Here is a 14018-nt window from a genome sequence, read left to right on the forward strand (position 1 = left end):
AAAAAAAAAAAAAAAAAAAAAAAGAAAGGAAAAAAATCAAGAATGAAATAAAAATCAACCACAAATGTACCAGAGACACCCATTGTTCACTTTTTGTTTGTTTAAGGGAAAGAGTCTTCTTGTCACCCAGGCTGGAATGCAGTGGCACAATCATTGCTTACTGCAGCTTCAAACTCCTGGGCTCAAACAATCCTTCTGCCTCAGCCTCCCAAGTAGCTAGGACTACAGGTTTATGCTGCCACGCCCAGATGATATTTAAAAAATTTTTTTAGTAGAGATGGGATCTCCATTATGTTGCTCAGGCTGACACCATTAGCATTTTGATTTTTTTTCCAGTCCTGTAAGTACTGTAATTATGAAGTTCTGCATATCATATACACAATTTGAACCATACTCTAGTGTTTCACAGGCTATTTTCACTGATCAATATTTTGTACCCATTGCTCAGGTCATTAAAAATCACATAAAAGTTACCCAAAATGGAAAGAAATAAGTAAAAAATCTCTGTTCAGAGATGACATGATCTTATATACATAAACTCCTAAAGTCCATTAAAAAAATCTATTGGAACTAACAAACAAATTCAGCAAATTGTAAGATACAAAATCAAAACAGAAAAATCAGTTGTGTTTCTGTACAGTAACAATGAACAATCATAAAAGGAAATTAAGAAAACAATTTATTTACAATAGCATCAAAAAGAACAATTAGCCAGGCGCAGTGGCTCACATCGGTATTTCCAGCACTTTGGGAGGCCAAGGTGGGTGGATGACCTGAGGTCAGGAGTTCAAGACCAGCCTGGCCAACATGGTGAAACCCTGTCTCTACTAAAAATACAAAAATTAGCTGGGCATGGTGGCACACACCTGTAATCCCAGCTGCTCAGGAGACTGAAACATGAGACTCACTTGAACCTGGGAGGCAGAGGTTGCAGTGAGCCAAGATCACCCCACTGCACTCCAGCCTAGGCGACAGAGTGAGACTCCATCTCAAAAAAAAGAACAATTAGGAATAAACTGAACTAAATAAGTGAAAGACTTGTGTGCTAAAAACTATAAAACATTGTTGAAAGACATTAAAGATGACACAAATATGTGGAAATATTTTATTATTTTTTAAATTTTTAAAAATTTTTGAGACGGAGTCTTGCTCTGTCGCCCAGGCTGGAGTGCAGTGGCACAATCTCGGCTCACTGCAACCTCTGCCTCCTGGGTTCAAGCGATTCTTCTGCCTTAGCCACCCAAGTAGCTGGGACTACAGGTGTGCACCACCATCTTGTATTTAGAGTAGAGACAGGGTTTCACCATATTGGCCAGGCTGGTCTCGAATTCCTGACATGGTGATCCGCCCACCTCGGCTTCCCAAAGTGGTGGGATTACAGGCGTGAGCCACCATGCCCAGCCCAAGTTAATATTATGAAGATGTCAATACTACCCAAAGTGATATAAAGAGCTACACAATCCCTATGAAAAATTTCGGTAACCTTTTATTTGCAGAAATAGGAATGATTCATTCTAAAATTTGTATAAAATTTAGAGACTCTCCATAGCCAAAAGAATTTTGAAAAAGAGGAACAAAGTTGGAAGACTCACGCTTCCTGATTTCAAAACTTAGTAAAAGCTACCATAATAAAAACAGTAGGGTACTGGTATAAAGACAGACATATTAAAGACCAATGGAATAGAAGAGAGAGCCCAGAAATAAACCCTCATGTATATGGCCAAATGATCTTCAAACAAGGGTATCAGGACTACTTGATGGGGAGAGGGCAGTCTCTTCAACAAATGGTATTAGGGAAGCTGGATATCCACATGCAAAAGAATGAAGTTGGACCCCTGCCTTAATCCATACACAAAACTTAACCTGAAATGATTTAAAGATCTAAATGTAAGACCCCAAACTATCAAACTCCTAGAAGAAATCACAGATGAAAAGCTTCATGGCACTGGATTTGGCAGTGATTTCTTGTATATGACACCAAAAGCACAGGTACCAAAAAAGGTAAGACCACATGAAATTTTAAAATTTTTGTTCACTAAGGGACATAGTTGAAAGGGCAATCTATGGAATAGGAGAAAATATTTATAAATTCTGTATCCAAGAAGGGTTTAATATTCAGAATACATAAACAACTCCTACGACTCAACAGCAAAAAAATCAAATAACATGATTTTAAAAGTGGGAAAGGACTTCAATAGACATTTATCCAAAGATGACCTGCAAACAGCCAATAAGCATATGAAAACATGCTCAACATCATAATTCAGAGAAACACAAATAAAATCACAATATCACTTTACACCCATTAGGATGGCTATGATTAAAAAAAACAACAACAGAAAAAAAATGTTAGAGGTGATGTAGAGAAGCTAGAACCCTTATGCACTGTTATTGACATTGCAAACTTGTGAGGCTGCTACAGAAAACAGTATGGCAGTTTCTCAAAAAAATAAGTGTGGAACTATCAGATGACCAATAATCATACTTCTAGGCTGATATCCAAAATAACTGAAAATAGGATCTCAAAGAGAGATTTGTAAATCCATGTCCATAGCAGTACTATTTACAATAGCCAAGAGGTGGAGGCAACCTAGTTATATACAATGTCTATTGACAGATGAATGAAAAAAACTGTAGTATATGAAAAGTACTCAAACTTAAAATCCTGTCTCATGCTCCAACATAGATGAAACTTGAGAACATTATGCTAAGTGAAATAGGCTAGTCAGAAAAGGACAAATACTGTATGACTTCACTTATATGAAGTATCTAAAGGAGCCAAATTCATAGATACCAACTGTTGAATGGTGGTTACTAGTGGCTGTGGGGAGGCAACAAAGAGGAGTTTTATCAAATGAATATAGTTTCAGTTTTGCAATATGAAAAATTCTAGAGATCTGTTTCACAACAATGTAAATATACTTAAAACTACTAAACAATGCACTTAAAAATGATTATAAGACAGCTGGGAACAGTGTCTCATGCCTGTAATCCTAGCACTTTTGGAGGCCGAGGAGGGTGTTCAGGAGTTCAAGAACAGCCTGGCCAACATGGTAAAAGCCGTCTTTACTAAAAATACAAAAAATTAGCTGGGCCTGGTGGCGTAATCCCAGCTACTTGGGAGGCTAGGGCAGGAGAATGGCTTGAACCCAGGAGGCAGAAGTTGCAGTGAAGTCAAAATCGCACCACTGCACTCCAGCCGGGGTGCCAAGAGCAAGACTCCATATCAAAAAACAAAAAAACAAAAACAAAAACCAAAAAATGGTAAGACAGTAAAGTTTACGTTTTTTACTGAAATTTAAAAAATATGAAAATGATATGAGTATAACCTAATTTAATGATTTTACTACAGTTAGATGTTTGGATGTTCAAGTTTCTAGATACATATAATACATATTTTTTTCTTTCTTTCTTTTTTTGAGAGGATTTCATTGTGTTGCCCACAGTGGAATGCAGTGATGTGAACATGGTTCATTGAAGCCTCAACCTCCTGGGCTCAAAAGATCCTCTAGCCTCAGTGTCCTGAGCAGCTGGAACTACAGAAGCAGGCTGCCATGCTCTGCTAATTTTTAAAAATTTTTGTAGAGATGAGGTCTTACCATATTCCCCAGGCTGGTCTTGAATTCCTGGGCTCAAAAGATCCTCCCACCTCAGCCTCCCAAAGTGCTGAGACTACAGGTGTGAACCACTGCTCCCAGACCAAAAAAGTAAAAAATAAAAACTTCTAAAACAACATAAATATGCAGTAACCTAAAAATGTGTTTATCACTTATAGCAAAATTACAATGCAAAAATTAGATCTCTTAAGATTTGCAATGACAAAAGTTTTCTGCACTAGTAAGTACCAGATACATTTCTGAAGTTTATGAAATAATTTAATGTTAAAGATAGGTATCAAAAGGAAAACTAATTTTACTGGTAGCTCATTGTACAGTGAATACATCAGCAGTACTATTTTCAGAATCAGTTAACTCAATGCTAAATATTCTGTCAGCTAATTTATAAACAACCATGAAAAATACAGTGACACAATGGTGGCAATCTTGTGAATATGGCTGTTTTGGTTCATAAGTAAATATGATTTTTTCCAATGAGCATAATGAATGTAGAATGTTAAACACAAAACATTAGTAAACAACACTAACCTTTATTCATTTTCTGTATCTATTATTTAAAACTAATAAAATGACATTTGGGGCATGTATTTGTGCCTTCAAATTAACATTTTCCATTAATTCAGATTTGAACTGTCCAAACAGTGAAGACAGGGTACAAATATTTTACTTTACAGAATATTTTTAAAAATAAAGGTTGTTAGAGTTTGAATAGAAATTCTGAAAATGGCCGGGCACGGTGGCTCACACCTGTAATCCCAGCACTTTGGAAGGCTGAGGCAGGTGGATCACGAGGTCAGGAGTTCGAGACCAGCTGGGCCAATACGGTGAAACGCTGTCTCTACTAATAATATAAGAATTAGCCAGGCGTGGTGGTGCACACCTATAGTGCCAGCTACTTGAGAGGCTGAAGCAGGAGAACTGCTTGAACCTGGGAGGTGGAGGTTGCAGTGAGCTGAGATCACGCCACTATACTCCATCCTGGGTGACAGAGTGAGACTCCGTCTCCAAAAAAAAAAAAAAAAAAATTCTGTAAAGAACATACCACCACCTAACCAGAATAGCTGACACTTGTCCTATTTGGCCAAACAGCCTAACTTGGGATTTCTTTCAAGAATTTTCACAAGGCAAATCTATGGGTGGTTTAAACCTCCGTATACTTCTTGACTTTTTAAGATATATTCAACTTTCTCTGCTTATACTTTCAGGAAACAGGATAAAGTATTCCCTGCAAGTCCAAGGAAAGCTTTAAACATCTATTCAAAGATAGTTAAAGATTCCTACTTATTTCAAAAACTGTCTAAAGAAATACTTTTATTAAAAATTACTATAAGTATTTCCAATTTAACATTTTAAAAGATAAGCAAAGGCACAAAGCAAAAGGGTATTACATTAATCATCCTGGTTGGTGATGTATTAAATTCTACCCCTGTAAGCAAAGCTCCCAATATGTAACAAACTGTAATTTTCATAAGCTTAAAATACTATTTTGTAGTTTCACCATAAAAGAGGGATAATGGGAGAAGGAGAGAGGGGAAGAAAAGAAGGATTCTGATGGTAAGTTTTCCCACAAACTTTGTTCCTGCTCTGGCTGTTGGCCACCACTAGCTACAGACTTGAGTAAACTAAGCATCTGTAAAATGAGTTAGATGGTAGGCTGAAATTCAGACAAAAGACAGAAAAACATGGTGGCATGAATCATCATAATATCTGCCTGCTCTTCTAGGGAACTCTGGATGCCTAACCAAAGAGATGAAAAATGCAACTAAAACTCCACTAGCATTATTTTCAATGCTAATCACTGGTAAGTCAAACTCTATTTAATAAGTATCTACTATAAAAATGAGGTAGAAATGGTAAATCATTCCTGAAAGTAATCATTTTGCCTGTATATCCAAAGAGTAACAAGAACATGCAGACATAAGAAGGATGCTGACTTCATTTTCTTTTACAAATACTTTTGTGGCTAATTTAAAAAAGCGATTCTCGGTGCTAACCTATTTTTAACTCTAAGGCTTACTGTAGCATTTTTTTCGAATATTAGGAAGAACTTCAAAAGCAATCTGTTTCAGCAAAATTTTGAATATAGCATCATAAAATTAAATTGCCAGAGGCAAGTCAGTAAATACAATTTAGGACTCTAAAATTACTATAAACTTTAATATCCTATTTTACACAGTGGGGAAAAGCACTATTAAGTTTACAGCTGGAATTTCATTTATTTAAAAAAATTTTGTTTATGTTTTACCAGACATAAGTTTTTTTCTAAGTCATATTGGCAAATAATTATCTTTTCATGTCTAAATACAATTTTAAACCAGTTCATCTGTTAAATCAATACAAGAAAGCATTTTTGTATTACGCTGGTTTTAGTGCAAGTTTTTGAAAGCTGGTGAATATAGTTAAGAATTCATTTTTGAAATACAGCAGTCTCCAAAATTATTTGAAGTATCTGAACTGAAAGCTGGGAAAATTCATTAGCATATCATTATATATTTTTTTTAGCCGAAACATTCCCTTAAGTCTGCTCCAAAAATGTAAAAAATACCATCTACTTTGGCTTTCCTGATAATGCTAAAAACCCATTGATTTCCCACCAAAATTCCCCAGCCAAAAAAAAAAAAAAAAAAGATAAATATAGGATGCTGAAGACACGAAGAATTCATTTTGAAAGAAAATTTAAGACAACAGTGTTTCAAACTCTCAGAAATGTGAAAGGGAAAAAAGAGTATAGGTAATTGGGCAACAAAATGAAACAGAAAGAAACTGGTGGAGTTAAGGGGGTAAGCTCCATAAAAATAATACTTGTATAGAACTAATAAAAGCACTGGAACCATCAAGTAATAGAAGCAGTACTGGGGGCTGGGCATGGTGGTTCTCGACTATAATCCCAGCACTTCGGGAGGCTGAGATGGGTAGATCACTTGAGGCCAGGAGTCCGACAGAGTAGCCTGGACAACATGGAGAAACCCTGTCTCTGCTAAAAATACAAAAATTAGCTGGGTGTGGTGGCATGCATTTGTAATTTCAGCTACTCGGGAGGCTGATGCACGATAATGGCTTGAACCTGGCTGGTGGAGGTTGCAATAAGCCCAGATCATGCCACTGCATTCCAGCCTGGCAACAGAGAGAGAGAGAGAGACCCTATTTAAAACAAAACAAAACAAAAGCAGTACTGGAGACAAATTAGTCATTGATATGATGGCAGACTTTAAAAATTCTTTACTTTCCAAAGTAATGAAGTAAAAAATTCAAGAATCTTCAAAAACAGTTTCTTGAAATAGAGAAAAAATCAAAGCTGCAGATGAAAAAAGCAGCTCATTATGTCTCAGAGAGAAAAACCTATAGAAAATTACTGAGACCAAATTATATTCTGTTGAGATTACTAATTTTGAAGACAAAGAAATGCCAGCTTTTGTTACAAACAATCAGGAGTGACGGCAAGTTACCTACTAGGGCAAAAATATCAGGTAAACCTTACAGTTCTTTCCAACAATATTCAAGGGAAAAAAATGTCTACAGATTTTTTTGAAGGTAGAGGGAGAAGAACGTGTGATGTAATCATTTTATACCTAGTCAAATCGTCATTCTCATTCAAAGGCAACAGAAAGACATCTTTAATATTCTTTTGTAGGAAGAATACTGCAGTTTCCATTACGTGCTTACGCTGTCCCAAGTGGTGAAATATAGGAGTGAGAATAATCACTATTCTCATGAATCTTACATTCTAGGAGACAAACAAAATACATACATGTATACATATAAACAAACAAGAAAAGTATCAGGCACTCACGTTTCCTATGAAGTGAACTAAAATAACAAGGGGATTGGCCTCTCTGAGGATATGATATTTATTTAAGCTGAGGTCTGAATGACCAGGAGCCTTCAGAGCAAAGATCATGAAAAACAGCTACCTCAGGCAAAAGAGAAGAACCGCTTTAAACTTGGACTGTTTAAATAAAAAGAAAACAGAGGCATACTAGAGTAGAGAGAAACATATGCAATGAGCTCAGAAAAGTGGGCAGAGCAGATCACGCAGGGTTTTATAAATGAGGCTAAAAATCTGAGTATGTTTCTAAGTGGATATGGAAGCTTCGGGGAAGTGTTAAGCAGGAGAGTGTGATGATATAATTCATGTTTTAAAAAGTTCACTCAAGAGGCTTTCTGGAAACTAGATGGTGGGAAATGAGAGATGTGGGAGAGGCAACAAGACCTAAAAGGGTGGAGATGGGCAATAAAGATAAGCAGACAAATTCAGATGTGTTTTGCAGGTGGAGTTGAGGCAACTTGCTGACAGACTGATTCTTGAACACAAATAAGAGAGAAACCAAGGTTAATGCCCAGATTTTTGGCTTGGTTAATTGCTTAGCAAAATGGGGAAGATGGAGGGAAAAGCAGGTTTGAGAAGAACAATCTACTTGTGGATTTAAAATATAATATTCCTAATACTGGAAAATCTTTTTGATAATACGGTTTAGTCTATTGGCAGTTGATACTAAGTAGGTGAGAATGGAAAGAAAACAGCACAAAAAGACCAATGGTGGGTAGTAAATCTATTAAATATAAAACTAAGTCTAAATAATTGGTCGTGACATTTATAAATTATAAATATAATATTTCTTAAAAGAAGGTATACATACTAATACAGGTTTGTATTAGTAAAAGAAAAAGCAGCATTGGCAATATCAATGTCGGATAAAGTTATATTCACGGTAAAAAGGGTATAGAAGAGCACTAGGGAGTGAACGATTAAAGATGAAGGACACAAGTCACAACAGTAAGGGAAAGACTGAAGCCATTGACCAATATGAGTGACTAATGCATTATATATTTATTCCATCATTCTATCTCTCCCACTAGAATTCAAGTTCCATGAGAACAAGGTCTTTGCCTTTTTGTTCTCTTCTACATTCCTACCCTCTAGAACAGAGCTTGGCATAATTAGGCATTCAATAAACATTAATTAACAAAGAAATGAAAACATAATACAAAAATAAATTTTATGGGTCAAATGACAGACTTATAATACATTAAGCAGATGTGACACAAATGGAAGGAGAAATGAACAAAATCACTACAGTGGAAGATGATCAACACTTCTGTCAGAACCCATTTATGCCTACTGTTCCATTGTTGGAACTCTAAGATTGTGGGAGTTATTTATATCCTACTACTGCTCAAGGTCATCGCCAAGGTCTGATTTTTCACATGTCTGCAATTGAAAAAACTGCAACCTCCAGCATAAATGGGTTAATGCTCAATGCGTAAATACTAGAAGCACCAACCTACAATGTGAAAGTCCTGGCCAAAAATAACATTCTATACGATATGACTGTACAGTTACAAAAACAATTAAAAACATTTGAAAACTACCAGAAAAATGTGAATTCTATAAGACTGCCAGAGACAAAATATATCCAATAAAATCAGTGTCTGAAGTAAACATCTACAATAACCAATTAGAAAGCATAAGGAAAAAAGAAACACATTCACAATAGTGAAAAATACCATAAATATGAAGATGTATATGGCAAAAACTTTCCTAAGCATCTGAATAAGAAAAAACCTTTATCACTGTAAAAATGCCAAATCTCCTACATTAATCTAAGTGCCTTTTTTCTCCTTGATAAAAATGATTTAAAAGTTCTCCTGAAGAAAACATTTTACAAACAGAAAGTATCTGAAAAATAAAAGGAATTTTACATAGTAATATGCAATGAAAAGTTACAGTAATCAAAATCAGGATAGTATTAAAGTAGGAATAGAAAAAAGAAAACCACTGAAAGAGAATGCAAAATCTATGCTTACATGGAAATTGACAACCAAGACGTTTCAAATCTGTGGATAAGAGACTAAATACATAGTAACGGCTTTAGGAAACTAGCCATTTGAAAAAGAATATACATAGAGTTCTCTCATCCCTTAGAACAAACTCGTTCCTGATTGAGCAAATATTTAAATTTTAGAAGAAAAAAGGAAAAACTAGAAGAAATTACGTTAAAATTTTTATAATTAGGAGAAAAGGCCTAAGTAAGGGAAATGAGGAATACAGAAAGGAGGACTAACAAATTTGTCTAAGAGAAAAAAGAAGACTTCCACATGGAAAAGAAAAGTATAGGCAGAGTACAAAGAAAGAAAACAAATTGGGGGAAATGTAAAATACATAATGAAGAGTCACTACCCTCAAAGTGCAAACAGGATCTAAAAATCGAGAATAAAATACAAATAACCTGATAGGACTGTGGCAAAACATAAGAATAGACAACCAACAAAATTTTAAAATGGCCAAATACTAAGATCACATCATCAATGTTTACTGAACTTTCATGTTATTCTTTCTTGGGGAACAAGTTGAAATATTATTCAATCTTAATACATGGGTCACGACTAACATAAAATAGTCAGTAACTTTCACAAAACAAGGCAGTAAGAAATTCCAGCCTTTCAAAGGGTCTTAATTTATGATCCTAGCATTTAAACCTTACATTTTAAGTAATCATACACATATTTTTCTTTTTTTTACTAAATTGTCTTCTTATGTTAGTTCTAATATAAGGCTTACTGAGAATTAAGAATTGCAGAATTTAAAAAATATACCCATTAATTCATTATAATGAACTGTAATATTAGGTTGGCAAAAACTGCAATTACTTTTGCATCAACCTAGAAAAAAATAAGCCATACCCTCAAATCAAGTAAGTGAAACTGTGCTACAACAAGCCCACTGCACTCGCTGAAGGCAGAAAGGGGATAAACATTTTTGTTTTCTCTGAGAGCACAGGCCAGTTCCTGGACATAACTTGAATCATCCTTGAATATAATTTGAATATTTGCTCTAATGACTTTTCCAAGAGAGGCAAATGCTTGTATAGTTGTGTTATATTCCCTATTTGTGTTAGTGACATTTTGGAGATCATTTTATACTTAGGTGGAACTTAATGAGAGGATCTTGAAAGAGTATTATTATAACAATTTCGATTTGTCCAGAAAAAAAAAGACACTGGGACATATCTGAAAGCTTATTTTTAAAGTGTTCCAGCATATGCTACCTCAGTATATTATCTCTCTAATGAATCACATATATAATGATTTAAATACTGTGTCTGAAATGCAAAGTCATTTTAACTGCTCAAACTAAGAAACTCGCGTAATTATGGTCATATACTTACCCTACATGCCTAAGTTTATGAACCAGCAAATGAACATACCACCAAATATTCACTTACCTGGTCAAAAACTACTACTACACTGATTAGAAACTTTTAGGATATGAAAATCATAAAACCGTTTCAAGGTTATAGTTCTATTTTCAAAGTAAATTATTCACTGTGTTTTAAAACAAGCAGTCTTCTGACACACAGAAGTGTTAATAAAATAAGCATTAAGCTAAGACCAGAATTAACAAACCTAAACCAATCAAAGGGAACAGCTGACAAGCAAATGTCATTATCCCAAATATCCACCACAAAAAAATCACTGAATACTTTCCTAATCAAATTCTCATAAAAGCTAAATCTGAAATTCAAATATTTCACTATGATCTTAAAAGAAAATTACTTTAATATTGTCAACTGTCTTCCAATTTTGAATGTGTACATGTCAAACTTTATTTGGCAACAAAACTGTCACATCAAACTCACCTTTAACTAACCACCTCCAGTGGAGTTTAATTGAAGATATTCTATTGACCTGATACAACATATAAAGACTTCTTTTGGGAAGAAGGGAAACAAGGAAAGAAATATGGAAAATACTTTTAAGACCTATATTTATGAAGTGCACAAGAAAATTGTTCAAAATTGTCTTGAGGGTTTTAATACATACCAGGCTCCAATTTAATGATTTTTACTGCAGCCAGCTCTCCTGTGTGTATATTTCTGGCCTAAAAATAAAATAAACACAAAAATCTTGTTAATTCAAAAGCTTAATTACATCATAGTACCAAATAACATAGTACCAAATTTAATACATGTATTTAATAACATAGTACCAAAATTACTTGGTACTATGTTAATTGTTTATCAACCATATTTTATCAAAGCTAAAAAACAAAATATTTCCAATAAAATAAGCATATTCATTTTCCCATTTAAGAAAAATATAGATAAGACACAAAAGTGTTTTACAAATTACTATTAGTCCCATCGCTCAAAAACAGCTACTGTTTAAAATTTGGTCTACTTCCACCAAGGCTTTTCTTCAGCCTTGGGTTAATATTTTTAATTTTAAAGATCTCATGGTTTTTATTTATATCAGAAAACATCATCATAGGTCATTAAATCATCTATATCTAACTACCTAGACAAAAACAGTGTAGATGCATCTCTTTCCTGGTATACATATGTATACGCATTTGCATAATGGAAGAAGATAAGCCCATCACAGTCTTCTAAAACATGATTGCAATGCTGCCTAATTTTCCACTGACAGGATATATAATTTAACCAACCATCTACTGTTGGGCATTCATAATTTTAATATTTTTTCAAAGATAAAAATAGGCATTAAATATGTCTTAGTTTTATCTCTATCCATAGCCTTGATTATTTCCTTCAGTTAAATGCCTAGAAGAGAAACTACTATTCAACAAAATATCAACAAACTTACTATAATTAGCACTGCAATGAATATCACTACAAATATTTTAGCACGTATCAGCTTATAATGAAGGCAACCTAGACATACAATGTGAGATCAAAAGCTACGTGGATTTATAACGGGTATATTGCCATATTGCTCTAAAACACTGTGCAAATTTATACTGTCATTGACCTTGGATGTTAAATCCATGTCTGCCAAGACTTATTGTAGGTAAAAATTAAATGGTTATAACATAGTCCATATAACCATCTTCATTTATTGCTGGACATTAAGGATGTTATAGTCTTTTCATTATTTAAGATATGTTTGTTTTAAACAGATTCTAAGGTATGATATCACTAGGTCATATCAAGGTTGTGAATATAAACATATACCATCAAATAGTCTAAAAGCATTTTACCCTATATTCTCTTTGTTAATATGAGTGCTTATTTTCATTGTACCCAGTGGCATATCATAGGTGGAAATGGAATTTACTAATTTATGGCCTTTTCATTTACTATATTAGATTTGAATGCCAACTTTCAAATGGCAGAAAAAAATAAGAAAAAAATATGATAAAATAGAAAAGTATAGTTATAGTAATTTGCCAAATTAAGTCAAATAGAGGAAAGAAGAGAAAAGGGGAAAGGAATAGAAGAATGATAAAGTAGGGAAGAGTACCTTAAAAGAGATCCTTTTAGAAATGACATACAAAGGGTGAGAAAAAGAATAGAATGGGGGAAGAGATATACAAAGGAAAAGACACAAATGGAAAGAAAAATAAAAGAATTTTTCCTTTTGTTTTGTCTTTTTTTGAGACAGGGTCTCACTGTCACCAGGCTGGAGGGCAGCAGCAGGATCTCATCTCACTGCAACTTCCGCCTCCTGGGCTCAACTGATCTTCCCACCTCAGCCCCCCAAGTAGCTGAGACTACAGACACCTGCCACTACACTCAGCTAACTGTTGTATTTTTTGTAGAGACAGGTTTCACCATGTTGCCCAGGCTGGTCTCAAACTCCTGGGTTCAAGTAATTCGCCCACCTTGGCCTCCTGAAGCGCTGGGATTACAGGCGTGAACCACCAGGCCTTGCAAAAAAATAATTTTCAACAGTAGAAGCCACAATTACTTTGTGATAAGTTCAGATTTTCCTCATCAAATCTAGTGAAGAGGTTAAGAAGGGGCCTCAGGAAAGAAGAGCAGGCTTTCATTTCCTCCCTTTGACAGTTATTTCTCTCCTAACTATGAATACTGTTACAAAAACAGGGAGCAATAGTCAGCCAGAAGCCTCACACCATTCCTACCCTCTCCCCTTTCTTGTCTTTGGACAAAAGAATTGCCTGTTAGCCTCAGGTCTTCTAGTTCCTAAAATCTTCCTTGGGTCATAAAAAGATACATGCACATAGATTTTGCTTCTCTACCTCTCAGCCAATTCACATGCCAGTGGGACTCAGGTATAAAAAATATGGCCAGAACAAGCAATGATAACTGACTTCCTGGGAATCTTGTTAAGTAGATTATAAATGTGTGTTAGAAGACAAATTCCATAATAATGATGGCAATTATTTTTGTAAGGCTTTATCGTTTGTAGGAACTTTCACATATATTACTTAATTCTATTTATTTAAACACAGGCTTAGTTTAGTAAAGCTGACTTGCCCAAGGCCATCCTGCTGGCAGGGGTAAATCAAGAGTTAGAATCCGGGCCGGGTGCGGTGGCTCAAGCCTGTAATCCCAGCACTTTGGGAGGCCGAGGCGGGTGGATCACGAGGTCAAGAGATCGAGACCATCCTGGTCAACATGGTGAAACCCCGTCTCTACT

General features: G+C 35.0%; 1 protein-coding gene and 1 long non-coding RNA gene across 4 annotated transcripts in view; both read right to left on the reverse strand.

The window, feature by feature from the left end:
• The window catches only part of LOC119467968, a 16104-nt gene extending 4682 nt beyond the window's left edge, over window positions 1–11422 (reverse strand). Inside the window, exons 1-2 of the long non-coding RNA XR_005196602.1 lie at window positions 8724–11422; window positions 1859–1863 (exon numbers count right to left, since the gene is read on the reverse strand). This is a non-coding gene — a long non-coding RNA (uncharacterized LOC119467968). The remainder of the gene's footprint in view (window positions 1–1858; window positions 1864–8723) is intronic.
• MAP4K5 (mitogen-activated protein kinase kinase kinase kinase 5) overlaps window positions 1–14018 on the reverse strand; it is a 114643-nt gene that overhangs the window by 77794 nt on the left and 22831 nt on the right. For all 3 annotated transcript variants that reach the window (XM_017506742.2, XM_037730770.1, XM_037730771.1), the window contains one exon: window positions 11439–11496. In XM_017506742.2, the coding sequence (XP_017362231.1) occupies window positions 11439–11496 (58 nt within the window). The remainder of the gene's footprint in view (window positions 1–11438; window positions 11497–14018) is intronic.

The sequence above is a fragment of the Cebus imitator genome, unplaced genomic scaffold, assembly GCF_001604975.1.
Source record: "Cebus imitator isolate Cc_AM_T3 unplaced genomic scaffold, Cebus_imitator-1.0 Scaffold358, whole genome shotgun sequence".
Classification (NCBI taxonomy): Eukaryota; Metazoa; Chordata; class Mammalia; order Primates; family Cebidae; genus Cebus; species Cebus imitator.